At 51.5% G+C, this 13,946-nt stretch overlaps 6 protein-coding genes across 6 annotated transcripts; all 6 read left to right on the top strand.

Moving 5' to 3' along the window:
• Window positions 1–272: 272 nt before the first annotated feature.
• PV08_00395 (uncharacterized protein) lies at window positions 273–1,863 on the top strand (the record flags this gene model as incomplete). Its single annotated transcript, XM_016374760.1, has 2 exons — window positions 273–641; window positions 700–1,863. 2 exons carry the CDS (start codon window positions 273–275, stop codon window positions 1,861–1,863), a joined length of 1,533 nt encoding a protein of 510 aa, XP_016240036.1.
• A 695-nt stretch (window positions 1,864–2,558) lies between these two features.
• On the top strand, window positions 2,559–4,356 carry PV08_00394 (uncharacterized protein; the record flags this gene model as incomplete). The annotated part of the gene is made up of 2 exons (XM_016374759.1): window positions 2,559–2,611; window positions 2,661–4,356. 2 exons carry the CDS (start codon window positions 2,559–2,561, stop codon window positions 4,354–4,356), a joined length of 1,749 nt encoding a protein of 582 aa, XP_016240035.1.
• Window positions 4,357–4,674: 318 nt separating this feature from the next.
• Window positions 4,675–6,729, top strand: PV08_00393 (uncharacterized protein; the record flags this gene model as incomplete). Its single annotated transcript, XM_016374758.1, has 1 exon — window positions 4,675–6,729. The coding sequence occupies one exon, from the start codon at window positions 4,675–4,677 to the stop codon at window positions 6,727–6,729; it is 2,055 nt and encodes a 684-aa protein (XP_016240034.1).
• Window positions 6,730–7,035: 306 nt separating this feature from the next.
• On the top strand, window positions 7,036–8,635 carry PV08_00392 (uncharacterized protein; the record flags this gene model as incomplete). Its single annotated transcript, XM_016374757.1, has 2 exons — window positions 7,036–7,369; window positions 7,425–8,635. The coding sequence occupies 2 exons, from the start codon at window positions 7,036–7,038 to the stop codon at window positions 8,633–8,635; spliced, it is 1,545 nt and encodes a 514-aa protein (XP_016240033.1).
• Window positions 8,636–8,980: 345 nt separating this feature from the next.
• PV08_00391 (uncharacterized protein) lies at window positions 8,981–9,971 on the top strand (the record flags this gene model as incomplete). Its single annotated transcript, XM_016374756.1, has 2 exons — window positions 8,981–9,325; window positions 9,393–9,971. The coding sequence occupies 2 exons, from the start codon at window positions 8,981–8,983 to the stop codon at window positions 9,969–9,971; spliced, it is 924 nt and encodes a 307-aa protein (XP_016240032.1).
• A 1,138-nt stretch (window positions 9,972–11,109) lies between these two features.
• On the top strand, window positions 11,110–13,719 carry PV08_00390 (uncharacterized protein; the record flags this gene model as incomplete). The annotated part of the gene is made up of 3 exons (XM_016374755.1): window positions 11,110–11,326; window positions 11,375–11,852; window positions 11,904–13,719. The coding sequence occupies 3 exons, from the start codon at window positions 11,110–11,112 to the stop codon at window positions 13,717–13,719; spliced, it is 2,511 nt and encodes an 836-aa protein (XP_016240031.1).
• Between the last annotated feature and the right edge of the window lie 227 nt (window positions 13,720–13,946).

Here is a 13,946-nt window from a genome sequence, read left to right as displayed (position 1 = left end):
AAACCGAGTACGGAGAGTGCTCCTCGGACCTTCTCCGACAGTCAGCCCATTATCCACTGCCCGGTCCACCGACTCGGTCTCCACCGGCACTTCGTTGAGGGGCCCCTGAAAGGAATGCGGGATCTGGGTGGAGTTGAGGCCGTACCCAGATCAGGAGAATCAAGCAACAACCAAGAGCTATATCATCTACGACTTCATTCCCCGGTTCAAGTTGATGATGGACCAACTATTCACGGGTGCTTGAAACCCCCTGGCCATCGTAAAAACAAAGCATGGACGATTCCCAAAAGGCCCAGTTGCCGGACCCTGTCCTCATCGAAGATGTTCAGGACCCTCCTTCGGGAAAGCTTACCGTGGTGCAGGCATACGACAGCTATACTCCTGAGTTCGCAGCACAAACCGAACGAAAACTCATCCGCAAGGTCGACCTGCGCCTTTTGCCTCTAGTCATCGTCATGTATGTATCCAACTACCTGGACAGAAACTCCATAACGCAAGCACGACTTTATGGCCTTCAGCAAGATTTGAATGTCAAAGGAGCAACATACAACACCGCCATTTCAATCTTCTCCGCTGGTTACATCGTCATGCAACTACCTTCAACTCTGATGATGACCAAGGTTCGACCTTCGATCTTTTTGGTAAGTCTTGCGCTGAGTCGTCGAAGATAAGGTATAGATGCTGATGCCGGACTTCAAGCCAACATGTATAATTGCCTGGGCAATACTATCTGGGCTCACATCAGCGACGCAAAATGCCTCCGGATTGCTAGCCCTTAGGTTTTGTTTGGGCTTGGTAGAGGCACCTTTCTTCCCCTGCGCCATCTATCTTCTTTCTTGCTGGTACACCAAGCGAGAATTGGGATTCCGAATGTCGCTGCTAGTAAGTGGTCTGTTGTTATCAAATTCTTTCGCGGGTTTGATCTCGGCGGGCATTCTGAGTGGCATGGACGGGGTTGGCCACATTGCCACCTGGAGATGGCTTTTCATCCTAGAAGGAAGTGCTACAGTCATACTCGGGCTCATAGGTTATCTGGTCCTCCCTGACTATCCGGCAACGACAAAGTGGCTGAGCGAGGAAGAGAAAATCGTGGCCCAAGCACGACTGACCAAATCCATCGGTTCAGACGATTTCCTCACCGAGGAAACTGCATCGGTACGACGAGGCGTCGTCTGGGCGGCCAAAGACTATCGAGTCTGGCTCTTTTCTTGTCTCCAGATGGCTACTACCGCGGACATATCCTACTCGCATTTCTTTCCCACCTTGATCAAAGACCTTGGATTCAAGAGCAACACCGAAACCCTCCTACTAACCTCACCACCATACTTATTCGCCTTCTTCTTCGTGGTGGCTATATGTTATTTCGCAGACCGCAAGCAGAGAAGATCTGTTTTCGCCATCGTATCAATCTGCATCGCCATTTGCTCCTGTATTGTCCTCATCGCCACCAATGAGCAGAATCAATGGATTCGATACGCCATCTCCTTCCCCCTTACGGCTGGCACATTTAGTGTCTATGCTACCACGTATACCTGGCTTTCCTCGACTATCCCACAGCCAGCCATTAAGCGAGCAGCGGCAATCGGGATAGCAAATTCGTGGGCAAATTTGGCATCTCTTTACGCCAACTACTTCTGGCTGGATGGATTTGCGCCGACATACCGCATATCCTGGGTGATTGTGCTGGCTTTCCAGGTCTTGGGACTTGCTAGCATGGTGGCTCTCCGTTTATCGCTAAAGAGGTCAAATCGCAAGTTCGAGAAGCTCTCTCAGGAAGTGTCACCGAGTGATACCAGCGCATTGGCGCGACTTGACATCGACGAGCGGCGAGCGGTTGTGGGCAACTTCCGCTACGTTGCCTAGAGCTGTGTCTCTCAATGAGGTTCATGTTAGACATGGTCATTAAGCATGGATGACTACGTAATGAAGAGAACTGTAGCGCGGTTCAGCCTAGTCAATGAGTCCGCTCTGAATCACAATGAGTCATGACAGTATGTAGAATGGCAGCGAATGGATACGAGGATAATTGGCGGCTAAATCCTTCCCTACAGTCAATGAGTAAATGAGACGGCTTCATAGGGTGGTCTCCGTCTTCAGGGAGTAGAACAAAGGGGAGGATGAAGGAGACGCTGGAGTTGCAGCTGTTGCTTCAATTCGGCAGAATTTTATGTCTGACAATCGAAATTAAACGTAGCCACCCACCCACCCATTGACAGGGTGTTTTCTTGAGCAAACAAGCCAACACCTGTGTCTGTCAGACAGAGGCTTTTCTCTCCATTTACTTTATTGCGCTGGTTCTCTTGTTCTCTGTTTCTTCGCGTTTTGGTCGATTTGTCAAAACCTTCATAATGCATAATATCTACCTGACGGCGTTTGCATCCCTCTACAAACTATGATGCGGCAGCTCTATCACCCGTTAAGCCTCGATGATGTCGCAGAGTCTGCTGAGTCAAGCATGCGAAAGATGTTGGCGGCGAAAGCAGAAATGTGGGCGACAGAGACCAGAATGCGCTGAATGCATCCAAACCGGAGTGTCGTGTGTACCACGAACATGGGGCATGCCCGCAGAGAACGAAAGCAGGGCTTCACGGGAAGACTCCCTCGGGGGAAGGTAAGTCTCCTATTTCTTCTCGATGCACTGCTGCTGAGTGGATGCACAGAGGCTATGTCGCATATCTGAGGAGACGAATCGATTACTTGGAAAGTCTGAACCATTCGACTTCGGCTATCGGGGTCGACAATGCGACTGAGGCGGCTCAGGGAGATGCGAGCGAAATCGTCAGTCCCCAACAACGCCTTGTGGATGCAGCTGTTAACGAGGTTGAATACCTCTCGGTAGCCGCCATGAGTGGTCCGAAGCGCCCACACCAGCTCGTCTCGAATAACTCTTCTTTTGCAAGCTTGGTCACAGCAGCTTCCAAGATGGCCCAGGAAGAATTGTCAGCACTCTCTGGAAGAGATTATCCCGCTGGGAATCCTCTCGTCAATGTTGGGTCCCTCAGGGAACTTTCCGTGCAATCCGGCCACGACTATGAATACTTTACCAACAACTGCCATCATAATATTGGCTTAATTTTCCCTTGTCTATTTATCGGAGTGTCTATCGAGAGTTTCTGGACCATGACAGCAAAGAGAACTGATGATGGCACTTCAGCACTCGGCGACCAGCTACCCGAGGTGGCCTGCGTTGCTTATGCCACCCTAAGCCTTGGGATTTCATCGAGCCCTAACCGCAGAGCCTTAAAAGTTTACGCCTATGATTTTGCTGCAAAGGCTGCAGCGCTGCTTCCGCAAGTGGCGACAGAGGCTTGCGATGAAGAGATTATTCGGTGTACGATCCTTGTGGCACTTGTTTTGCTGCACTTCCGCCCCCAGAACCCGGGTGTATACCTCCTTGGCCTCGCGATGACGAAGGCTATCTCGACTGGTATGCATCGTAGAAATGCTAACTCCAACGATGAAACAACTGGAGCCTCCCTTTTCTGGACACTCTATGTTCTCGACCGGACGCTATCTGTAGTCATGGATCGCCCTTTTCATATCGAGGATGGTGACATCAACTTAGAAATGTCCCGGGTCGCTGTTAATCCACCTCACAGTCATTCTAACGTGAATTCGCAATCGTTCTTCATGTGGACGGTGCATTACGCCCAGATGCTTTCGGACTGGCGCTGTGGACCACATGTGGAAATCACGGTTTGCCTGTCTAGTCTTGAATACTGGTACCAGTCCACCGAGGATATCATTGACGTTGTGTGCATGGCCGAGGGTTTGCAGAGCGCTGCTAAATCACGCCTGGCCACAATATTCGACATTCACAAAGAGCAACTCAATTGCCGCGCGCTTATTCAACTTCTCTACCATTGTTTACAACGTTCCCTGGGAGAGGAAAACCGCCTTCGGCTTTGCGGCAGGCTGAACAAAGACGCACCGCGGTATATCAGCAACATACAACTTTGCATTGACAAGAATGATCTCGCGCCAACCGTTCTGGATGCTATCGACGTTCTCGGTGCAACCATTGCATACATATACTCCTGTCTGATCTGCAGTACAGTCGGAAAACAAGACCAAGGAGCTACAATGGCAAGGGCTTTCGGAATCGCGGATATGAAGGTAGTTATGACGGCTATGGCAGTACTGCACAAGATTGCAGATGGGCTCACTCTCGCCGAAGACTTCCACGAATTCCTCTGGATGTTACTCTCGACTATTGAAACGAAGGTACAGACTCCCCAGGTTGAGCCAGCACGAAGTGTAGAAGAGGATCCTCGCAAAGCCCTAGATCACGCCATGGCTAGGGTTGGTGTTAGAACACCCGCGTACTGGATTGAACTGTTGGGTGAGTGTATGTAGCGATGTGAAAATTGTACTACTAGCAATGTCTGCTGTGTCCCTATCATCCAATAATTGATCGGGACAGTGACTAGGATGGCCTGCTGTAAAGGAGAGTTGGGCCAAGTCGAGGCGAGTCAGAAGCACTGCTTGTCTAACGGTTCTTAGTGTGGAGATGGCGGGCAGAATTCCATCCACTTCACCCATTTTACGATCAGTCATACATTTACATCAGATTCATGGCGTATTCCCAGAACTCCGTGCGCCGTCTTATGCTATTCTCAGAACAAGGGATGCGATGCGGTGTGTTTCTCGATGCAAGTGGTCCAGCTGATAGTAATGCCTTTCCAACCTCCCAAGATTCCTGCTTGCGAACGCTGCCGTATCCGCAAGGTTAAATGCGATGGCAACCCACCCAAATGCACTGGCTGCACAAGAAGCAACAGCGCATGCATCATCGTCGATGTCGGGACTCAGGAGAGGTTCTCTCGTGACAGTATTCACCAGCTAGAGCGCAGACTGGAGCACCTGGAATCAATTACCCATCAACTGCCGGGCGAAGCGACCAGAGACAACCCAACAACGCCAGGACTCTCAAGACATGGAAGTTCTCATTTCGTTGGTGACGGTAGTGGACTTGGACTTTTGAGGCAAATCTCAATGGACGCAAACACTGCATCGCTGTCGCACGCGCGACTCCACGAAGGAATCACTTCCACCCCATACACCATCGAGACTGTGGCCGCCCACATGCTGCCTTCATTGGAACTGGCAAACACGTTGGTCGAGCGTCATTTCAACCACATGCATCTGCATCACCCATTGCTGGCTCGCTTCTTGGTCGAGGAGATGTTGCAGCGAGTTTACGGCAAAAGTCTCCTCCCAGCTTCTAGCGAGGATTACTACAGATTGTTCATGATCTTCGCGATTAGCTCCGTGACCATGTTTCGCCGGGGAGAAATCCAGGAGCATCCATATGGCTATTTCCGTGCAGCCCAACAATATGCGCCAGAAGTCAGCATCATAGGGTCCATCAGCGCCATCCAAAACCTCCTTCTTATTGCCCGCTTTGCCATGTACTATCATATCGATTGCTCTATATGGGACATCGCACGGCTTTGTATGAGACAATGTGTGGAACTTGGCCTCCATAGGCGGCCAGCAAGCTCTCTTCCCCCAGTGGAGGAACAGATTCGGCGGAATGTGTTCTGGGATTGCTACATCCACGACAGGTACAGCTCTGGTATACTTGGACGACCTTTTGCCATTGCAGAGGATGACATCGAAACTCTGCTCCCCATAGATGCTGATGAGGAAGACTTGGTCAATTCTACAGCGGCCTCGCTAGACGAGGTAGACATGGACTCTTTCACAAAGCCCAACAAGGCATCAGTGTTTCGGTTCGTTGTCGAACTCAGAAGATTGACTACGCGAGTCTCCAATGCCTTCTTCAGCTCTTCAGACCAACGCAGCATGTCCCGCACAATGGCCGATGCTGGACGCGTCAAGTTGGACTTGGATCGCTTCTTGGTTGAAATGCAGCTAATACGAGACGCGGCACCCGTATTCTACGATCCTAAAAGTCTTTACCAACGACCACAATGGTATGACTTTATGGTTGAAAAGGATAGATTGACACTCATCCGCGGAGCGTTGGCACGACTGCCCAAGGACAATTTCCACCCACCTCGTTGGATGCTTCGCACGTACTTACAGTCCGCAGTCAACGTCATCGAACTCTACACCTCGATGTTTGCAAAAGGGCATATCACCTGGACTCGCTCGTATCTCCAGATCCTGTTCACCACAGGTCTAGCCATAATATATTCCCTGTCGCTGCTCAGGCCAAATGAAGCACGTCCGGGTTTTGATACCGAGTCCGACTTCGGACGAGAGCTACGGGCATTGATGTCAGCAAGCGAGTTGATGCAACGGTTTGTGAGCGAAATGCCTGATGCGGGACAATTTGTTCAAGTGTTTGATGTTCTCGTCAAGCAATACACAGGCACGCGAGCCCGTCCGAGTCGCAACGCGACTCCGCCAATTGCTGTCGATAACACCGCGCCACAGGAGAGCAATCTTCATGTCGGCCAGGGACCGCGGGTCCACAAAGCTGCCGTCTTCGATGTTGTTAATGCTCCAGAAGAGCACGGTGTCGATCTGACCAACAACAGCGCACTTCCGACGTATGAATGGGGCCAGACTTATAGCCACAATCAAGACTATGGGATAGATTTTGACTTCGACCTCGATGACCCCCAAAACTATTTCTCATTCACTGGCGATAACAATAATCTTCTGGGGCAGATGGCCGCCGGAGTTGGTGAATACGCCTGGGCAATCCCACCAAGTGAGGCTCTCTGGAGTGATTACGGCATGTTTCGAGGACAGTAATATGTTAATAAAGAATGCCTGTGGACTAAGGAACAATTTGGAACAAACAAGTTAAGCTGATGACGCCGCTTTTGCGGTGGTTTACGCTCCCAGGTGCAATTTGAGGGGCGATTCAATAGCGGCGCAATCTCCTTCCTTAAACAGATGGAGACGCGAGCAGGTGAACTACAGCTTGGAGAATTCCGAGTGCTGCTTCACTGCTCGTAGAAGAACTTCTCCAACTTCAGCTTCGCTCGCAGTAACACACAGATTTCGTTACAGCTCGCTTTCGCCGACTGGCTGCAAGTACGGAGCACATTGGCCTCAATGGCCACCTCAGACTCGGCTGGCGAGGACTCCATCTTTGACTTGCTCAAGCAAGCAGATCCGGCGGAGTTAGAACAACGCCAAAGAGCGATCAACGAGCGAATCCACGCTACATTCCAGCTTAGCCAACAAAGGCTCGCCGACTTGATAGACCAGAACTCGACCCTACCTACCACTGTCTCTTCGGTCACTGTCCTTGGAGCTCCGAATACCCGCCATGGGTTCTTGAAGGGTGTCGTAAAGCCTCTACTAAGTGCCAACCGCGACCGGCCATACACACAATCAGAGCTGATCCATGAAGTCGCAAAGACTGCTGACAAGCTCAATAAATTTGGTGTGTACTCCCAGGAATGCTGGCTCGCTCTTCCACGCTGACTTGGAAATTCTAGGAATCTACAAAGAATGCTCCGTCTTCATTGACAAACCACCTCAGACTGACCCCTCTACGACGGCAACCGATGTTGCGGTGTACTATTCCGTAAAAGAAAAGAGCCGAATACTCGCAAAAACGGGAACAGATCTGGGAAATGCGGAAGGCTCCGCCTACGCGAACGTGGAATGGCGCAACATACTGGGTGGTGCGGAAACACTAGATCTGAATGCCTCGATCGGAACACGAACGAGGTCTTCTTATCAGGCTACATTCGAAACTCCTGTGCTTAGCAATCCTGACTTCCGCTTCCAGCTCGGAGGCGTCCAAAGTGCAACACAGAAACCATTTGCCAGCCATGAAGAAGCTTTGAAGGGAGGCTGGGCAAAATTACGATGGCAGTCGACCTCCGGAACCCTGAATGAAGTGGGATACAATGGTGTTTGGCGGCAGGTAACAGGACTGGCGCAAAATGCTTCACCCACAATTAGGAATGAAGCGGGAGATTCCTTCAAAAGCAGCATATCTCTTATGAGGACAACGGATAGACGGGATAACCCTATGCTACCATCTCGAGGGTATTACGCAAAGTCGCTTGTCGAATTGGCTGGCTGGGGGCCACTTCGAGGGGATGTATCATTCTTGAAAACCGAAGTTGAAAGTCAGACTGCGATCCCTATACCATTACCTGGTATCAAAGGCGACAGCGGGGTGAGTTTCACGACTGGACTTCGAGCTGGTCTACTCTATCCTCTCACTCTCGGGGCCAATCCAAACCCCGAAATGTCCCGAATCAACGACAGATTCCAGCTGGGTGGGCCAACAGACGTTCGTGGATTCCGTTTATCGGGTCTCGGGCCTCACGATGGACCAGATGCTGTGGGCGGTGATGTCTATGCAGCTGGAAGCGCAAATCTGTTCCTTCCTCTGCCAAAGCTGGGCAAAGACAAACCCCTCCGATTTCAGGCTTTCGTCAACGGTGGCAGACTGTTGGCACTGCGGAATGCCGGGACAGAAGGGCCAATGAGCAAGGAACAAGTTAACTCTAGCTTAACGAATGCTATCGCCGATCTGGGCAATGGACTTCCGACCATGTCTGCTGGGTTTGGGCTTGTTTATGCTCACCCCGTAGCTCGATTCGAGTTGAACTTTTCGCTCCCCATTGCAGTGCGGAAACACGAAGAGGCCAGGAAGGGCATCTCGTTCGGGGTTGGAATCAACCTGCTGTAGTATTGCGACGGAAGACGTGTACATAGTTAAGAGCAACGTGGTCCAAAAAAATGTCATATCATGTTTTAACTCGCAGAGGCGATCTGGCATAAACGCGAGCCTGATTCAATTATTAGTATGACGATGACTCCGCACACGTTTTGGAGATGGTCAAAATGAATTGAACTCCGTACATACACATCAGCACTTTCACAATCGACCAACGTGTCGCTGCACCAACGAACCTCTTCGTGTCCGCTGTCCCCCATCTCGAACTTGCTCTTCCTGAGTGTGTACTGTCTGGGACCGTCGTTTGTCTGCGCGCAACACTTCTCTGGGCCACGCGGCCACCGCCTCCCCTAAAATATGTCCTACTACCAACCCACCTATGGCCAGGCATCCGGCGCCGCGTCGAACAATCTTCAATTCTTTCCATCCTCTTACACAAATGTCTCAGGCCATACAACGCCTTCGCAAGCATCCTACGGCGGCTACGCTTCGAGCAATGCCGCATCCTCGTACCCAGGCTACGGCGCCGGCTCCTCAGGAGGATTCGGCGGTGGACCAGGGATTCAGGGCGTCAGCGGGCGCATGGGAGACTCCGGCGGGTTGCGGACAGGCTGGCTTGCTGCGTTTGGCACAGAAGGGTACGAGGGCGAACCAGGCCTGATGGAAGAGCTCGGCGTCAATTTTGGACACATCAAAACAAAGGTTGGTTTTTGACAATCGGGCACACCTGGCAGATGTATTTGCGGCCAGAGACTAACGGTCGATGCAGACTCTAACGGTGCTGAACCCATGGACACGACCTTCTCCGCATATCATGGACGACAGCGATCTGTACGGCGGGCTGCTGTTCTTGGTCCTTTACGGCACGTTTCTCGCACTCTCGGGAAAGTTCTTCTACGGATACATCTACGGCATTGCGCTGTTCGGGTCGTTGGCTCTGCACTGGATGTTTGCGCTCATGACACCCCCCATCGAACCGAGTGAGGTGGACCAGATGGCACAGGGACAGCGGGACCATGTGAGCTCGTCGGGACACGGCGGCCATTTCTCAAGCACCTTGACGTATTCGCGGAGTGCGAGCGTCTTGGGGTACTGTTTCCTGCCCTTGGTGTTCACAGCTTTGTTTGGTGTACTCCTGCCCATGGATACCGGGTTGGGATATGTGCTCACTGCTGCGGCCGTGGGTTGGTGCACGTTCAGCAGTTCCGGTATGTTTGTGAGCGTGGGACGGATGAACGGGATGCGTGGCCTCGTGGCGTACCCTCTTGCGCTGTTCTATTTGGGGTTCGGGATCATGGGTATCTTCTCGAGTCGAGGGAGTGGAATGCTGCAGGGAAAGGTGATGTGATTCAGCTGGGAACTGAGCTGAGTGGTAATACTTGAACCTGGAGCAGGAGGTGATGACCATGACGCTAGCATTGGACTGGAGCATAAACAGGTGCATGGCAATGAGCTTAGTCGAGGTTGGTAAAAGTCACATAACGCGCTGCTGCACTGATAGCAGACGAATACTTCACGTCCACAAACGAAGGAGAGCTCTTCGCTGAGGTAGAGATCCATGCAAAGCCGAGGCGTGTTTCGCCCCGACTCTCGTCGCCTTGCACAGTGGCGTCTCCTGAAGGGACACCCTACACCCATAGACCATCTGCCGACAGTCAAAGTTGACGAAGATTAACCGAACATATGGCCGAGAGGCACTAAAACCACCACTAGATGTCTAGCGTGCCGAAGTTTAGCCGGAATGTCACCCGTAGTGAGCCTTAGCGCCACTAAAGTCGGGCTTCCTCCAGAGAGACACACGGGCTCAGCACGCAGAGACTCTGTTCTCCATAAAATCACATCTACAGTACCTATGTACTCGTACGAGTACAGTCTGTTCGCACCGCGGCTTGACATCCCGCACCGCCTTTTGACAGTCCCCCTGCTTGCCGATCGACCGCTGTTCAACCCGGTACTCCGCGCAACGTAACTGAGGAAGACTCGCAGTCCCAAGCAGTAGCAGCAGCAGCAGCAGCAGCGTAGGGTCTCATGACGCTGGCGACCACAACTCGAGATGCCAGAATTGTGCTTTGTGTGCCTGCGATTACTTCCATTGTGCCTCTTTATGCCGCTGCCAATGCCGTCGACCATGACGCTCTCGCATGACTTTGAACTTTCCTCCTTCCCCGGAAGTGGAGATGACATGGACCACACTTACCGTGTCAGAACCACTTGAGTCCTCATGATCGGTGGCAGGAACAAAGCACCGCCTTTCAAGCCACGGGTCCTTCATCCATCAAACGTTCTTCTACCTCGTTCATCCGATGTTTATCCATTGATTTGAATCCATCGACAGTCTGATATCTGCATCCAAAGTCTCTCGTTCTATCTCAAGCTCTTACCACGGATATTCCAGTATATGCCAGATCTATTTCTTCTGATTCCCTACTATTCCCTTGTTAGTTCCATCTGGAAACCAGTATCTGGCAGACCGAGCTTTGCCCATCATGGGTTCCATGCCGCTCCAGACCACTATTGATGTCGAAGATGTTCTCTCCCAATTAACCACTAGCGAAAAAGTTACCCTGCTATCCGGCATTGATTTTTGGCACACTGCCCCTGTCCACAGACTAGGTGTGCCCTCGATACGATTGTCTGATGGACCCAATGGTGTCCGAGGCACTCGCTTTTTCAATGGGGTCCCTGCCGCATGTCTTCCTTGTGGTGAGCCGATCACCACTACTATGGGTGGCCAATGACTAACTGGCTCAGGAACTGGCCTCGCCGCGACGTGGGACACGGATCTCATTGAGAAAGGGGGCAGATTACAAGGCCACGAGGCCATTGCCAAAGGTGCTTCTGTTATCCTTGGGCCGACCACAAACATGCAGCGGTCTCCGCTGGGTGGCCGAGGATTCGAAAGCTTCAGCGAGGATCCGTACCTTGCAGGTGCCATGAGTGCGGCTACGATCAATGGTATTCAGTCGACGGGGGTGGCAGCCACAATCAAGCACTACGTTTGCAATGACCAAGAGGACCAGAGACAGGCTGTGGACAGCATTTTATCAGAAAGAGCTCTTCGAGAAATCTATCTGATGCCATTCATGATCGCACAGCGAGACTCCTCGCCCGATTGTTACATGACTGCGTACAATCGAGTAAATGGCCTTCATGCCAGTGAGAATCCTCGACTCATCCAAGACATCCTCAGACGCGAATGGGGCTTCGATGGCTTAGTCATGAGTGATTGGTACGTGGGAATGTTGGAGTCTCTTTCGACCAGTCACTAATTCTCCTTCAGGTTCGGCACGTACTCAACGACAGAGTCCATCAAGGCAGGCCTCGACCTGGAAATGCCGGGGCCTACATATATCCGTGGACATTTGGTCAACCAGGCAATCGGTTGTGGCAAACTTCAGGTCTACGATATCGACCAAAGAGCACGTGAGGTGCTGAAGCTTGTCAAGAAGGCTCAGTCACTTGGTTTGCCGGAAAATGCTCCTGAGAAGACCGTCGACACAGCCGAGACATCTGCCTTGCTTCGGAAAATCTCTTCCAATGGCATTGTACTCATGAAGAACGAACGCAATCTGCTCCCCTTTGACAAGAAGAAGACCACAGCCATTATCGGTCCGAATGCTGCGTATGCCGCGTACTGTGGTGGCGGTTCAGCTTCGCTCATACCATACTACGCGGTTAGCCCGCTTGACGGACTTCAGGTCCAGGCAACTGACTCAAAATACGCATTGGGGGCCCCAGGTTGGAAAACTCTCCCACTCATGACTCGTTTGACCAAAACGAAAGGGGATAAACCGGGATTGACCATGAAAGTATATCTGGACCCACCTTCTGTGAAGGACCGTGAATTGGTAGACGAGGTTTACGTGAACAACTCCGATATCTTACTCGTGGATTACAAGAACCCTGAGATAAAGACTACACTTTACTGGGTCACAGTGGACGGTACATTTACTCCTTCAGAAACGTCCGAATACGAGTTTAGTCTGGCGGTTGCTGGTACCGGCAAGATCTACGTCAATGGAAATTGCGTGGTGGACAACGAGACAAAACAACGGCCGGGAGACTCCTTCTTTGGCTCCGGGACGGCAGAGGAGATCGGCTCCTTGAAGTTGAACCAAGGGGAGACCTACAACATTCACGTCGAATTCGGCACGTACCCTACCATGAAATTCAATACTAAAGGTGCTACTGGCTTTGGTGCAGGCGGCTTAAGGATTGGGCTTGAGCGCAAAGTTGACATCGAGACCGAAATTGAGAGGGCCGTCCGACTGGCCAAAAACGCAGACCAGGTCGTTCTTTGCGCTGGCCTCAACAAAGATTGGGAGTCAGAAGGATATGATCGAGCACACATGGATCTGCCGCCGGGCAGCGACGACCTCATCAAGGCAGTCCTTGCCGTCAACCCCAACACGGCGATTGTGATTCAGTCGGGAACCCCTGTCGCTATGCCGTGGTTGAAAGATGCACCTGCACTACTTCAAGCTTGGTACGGTGGTAATGAGACCGGAAATGCAATTGCAGATGTCGTCTTTGGCAACACAAACCCCAGTGGCAAGCTGCCCTTGAGTTTCCCCATCAGGAACGAAGACAACCCGGCGTTCTTGAACTATAAGTCCGAGCGTCAGAGAGCCGTATATGGTGAAGACGTTTATATCGGCTACCGTTTCTACGAAAAGACCAAGAAAGAAGTTGCCTTCCCATTTGGACATGGCCTCAGTTACACCACGTTCGAGATCAATGACCTCTCTATTGACGATGACGAGGCTAACATCGTCGTCTCTGCAGCGGTGACCAATACTGGAAACGTCGATGGGGCGCAGGTCGTTCAGGCTTACGTCTCACAACGAAACCCAAGCATCAACCGCCCTCCAAAGGAACTCAAGGGTTTTGCAAAGGTGTTTGTCAAGGCTGGATCTACAGAAAAGGTCAGGATCTCCTTCTCCAAGAAATATGCTGCAAGTTTCTGGGATGAAGGACGCGATTCTTGGACGATGGAGAAGGATGTGTATGATGTTCTGGTGGGCGATTCCAGCGCTTCTACCCCTCTGAAAGGACATTTTGCAGTCCATGAAACGAAATGGTGGAGAGGTCTATGAAGGTAGTCCTAGGACTATGGCGCGTTTGGACAGTCTTTGGTTAGATCTGGTTGTAGAGACAGCCGGCGGATATCCTGATAGATGTTGGTCTGGGGATGACGGCTTGATTGGCATGGTTTCGAAGACGACAATGAATAGGGCAGGACAAGGTCATATCACGTTGCATGTAACATGTGTATATCAAATTGAATGATGACGATAGGATGTAACGACCCTCTAGAGAGGCG

Source organism: Exophiala spinifera (assembly GCF_000836115.1).
Source record: "Exophiala spinifera strain CBS 89968 unplaced genomic scaffold supercont1.1, whole genome shotgun sequence".
Lineage (NCBI taxonomy): Eukaryota > Fungi > Ascomycota > Eurotiomycetes > Chaetothyriales > Herpotrichiellaceae > Exophiala > Exophiala spinifera.
This window is presented reverse-complemented; position numbering and strand designations above follow the sequence as displayed.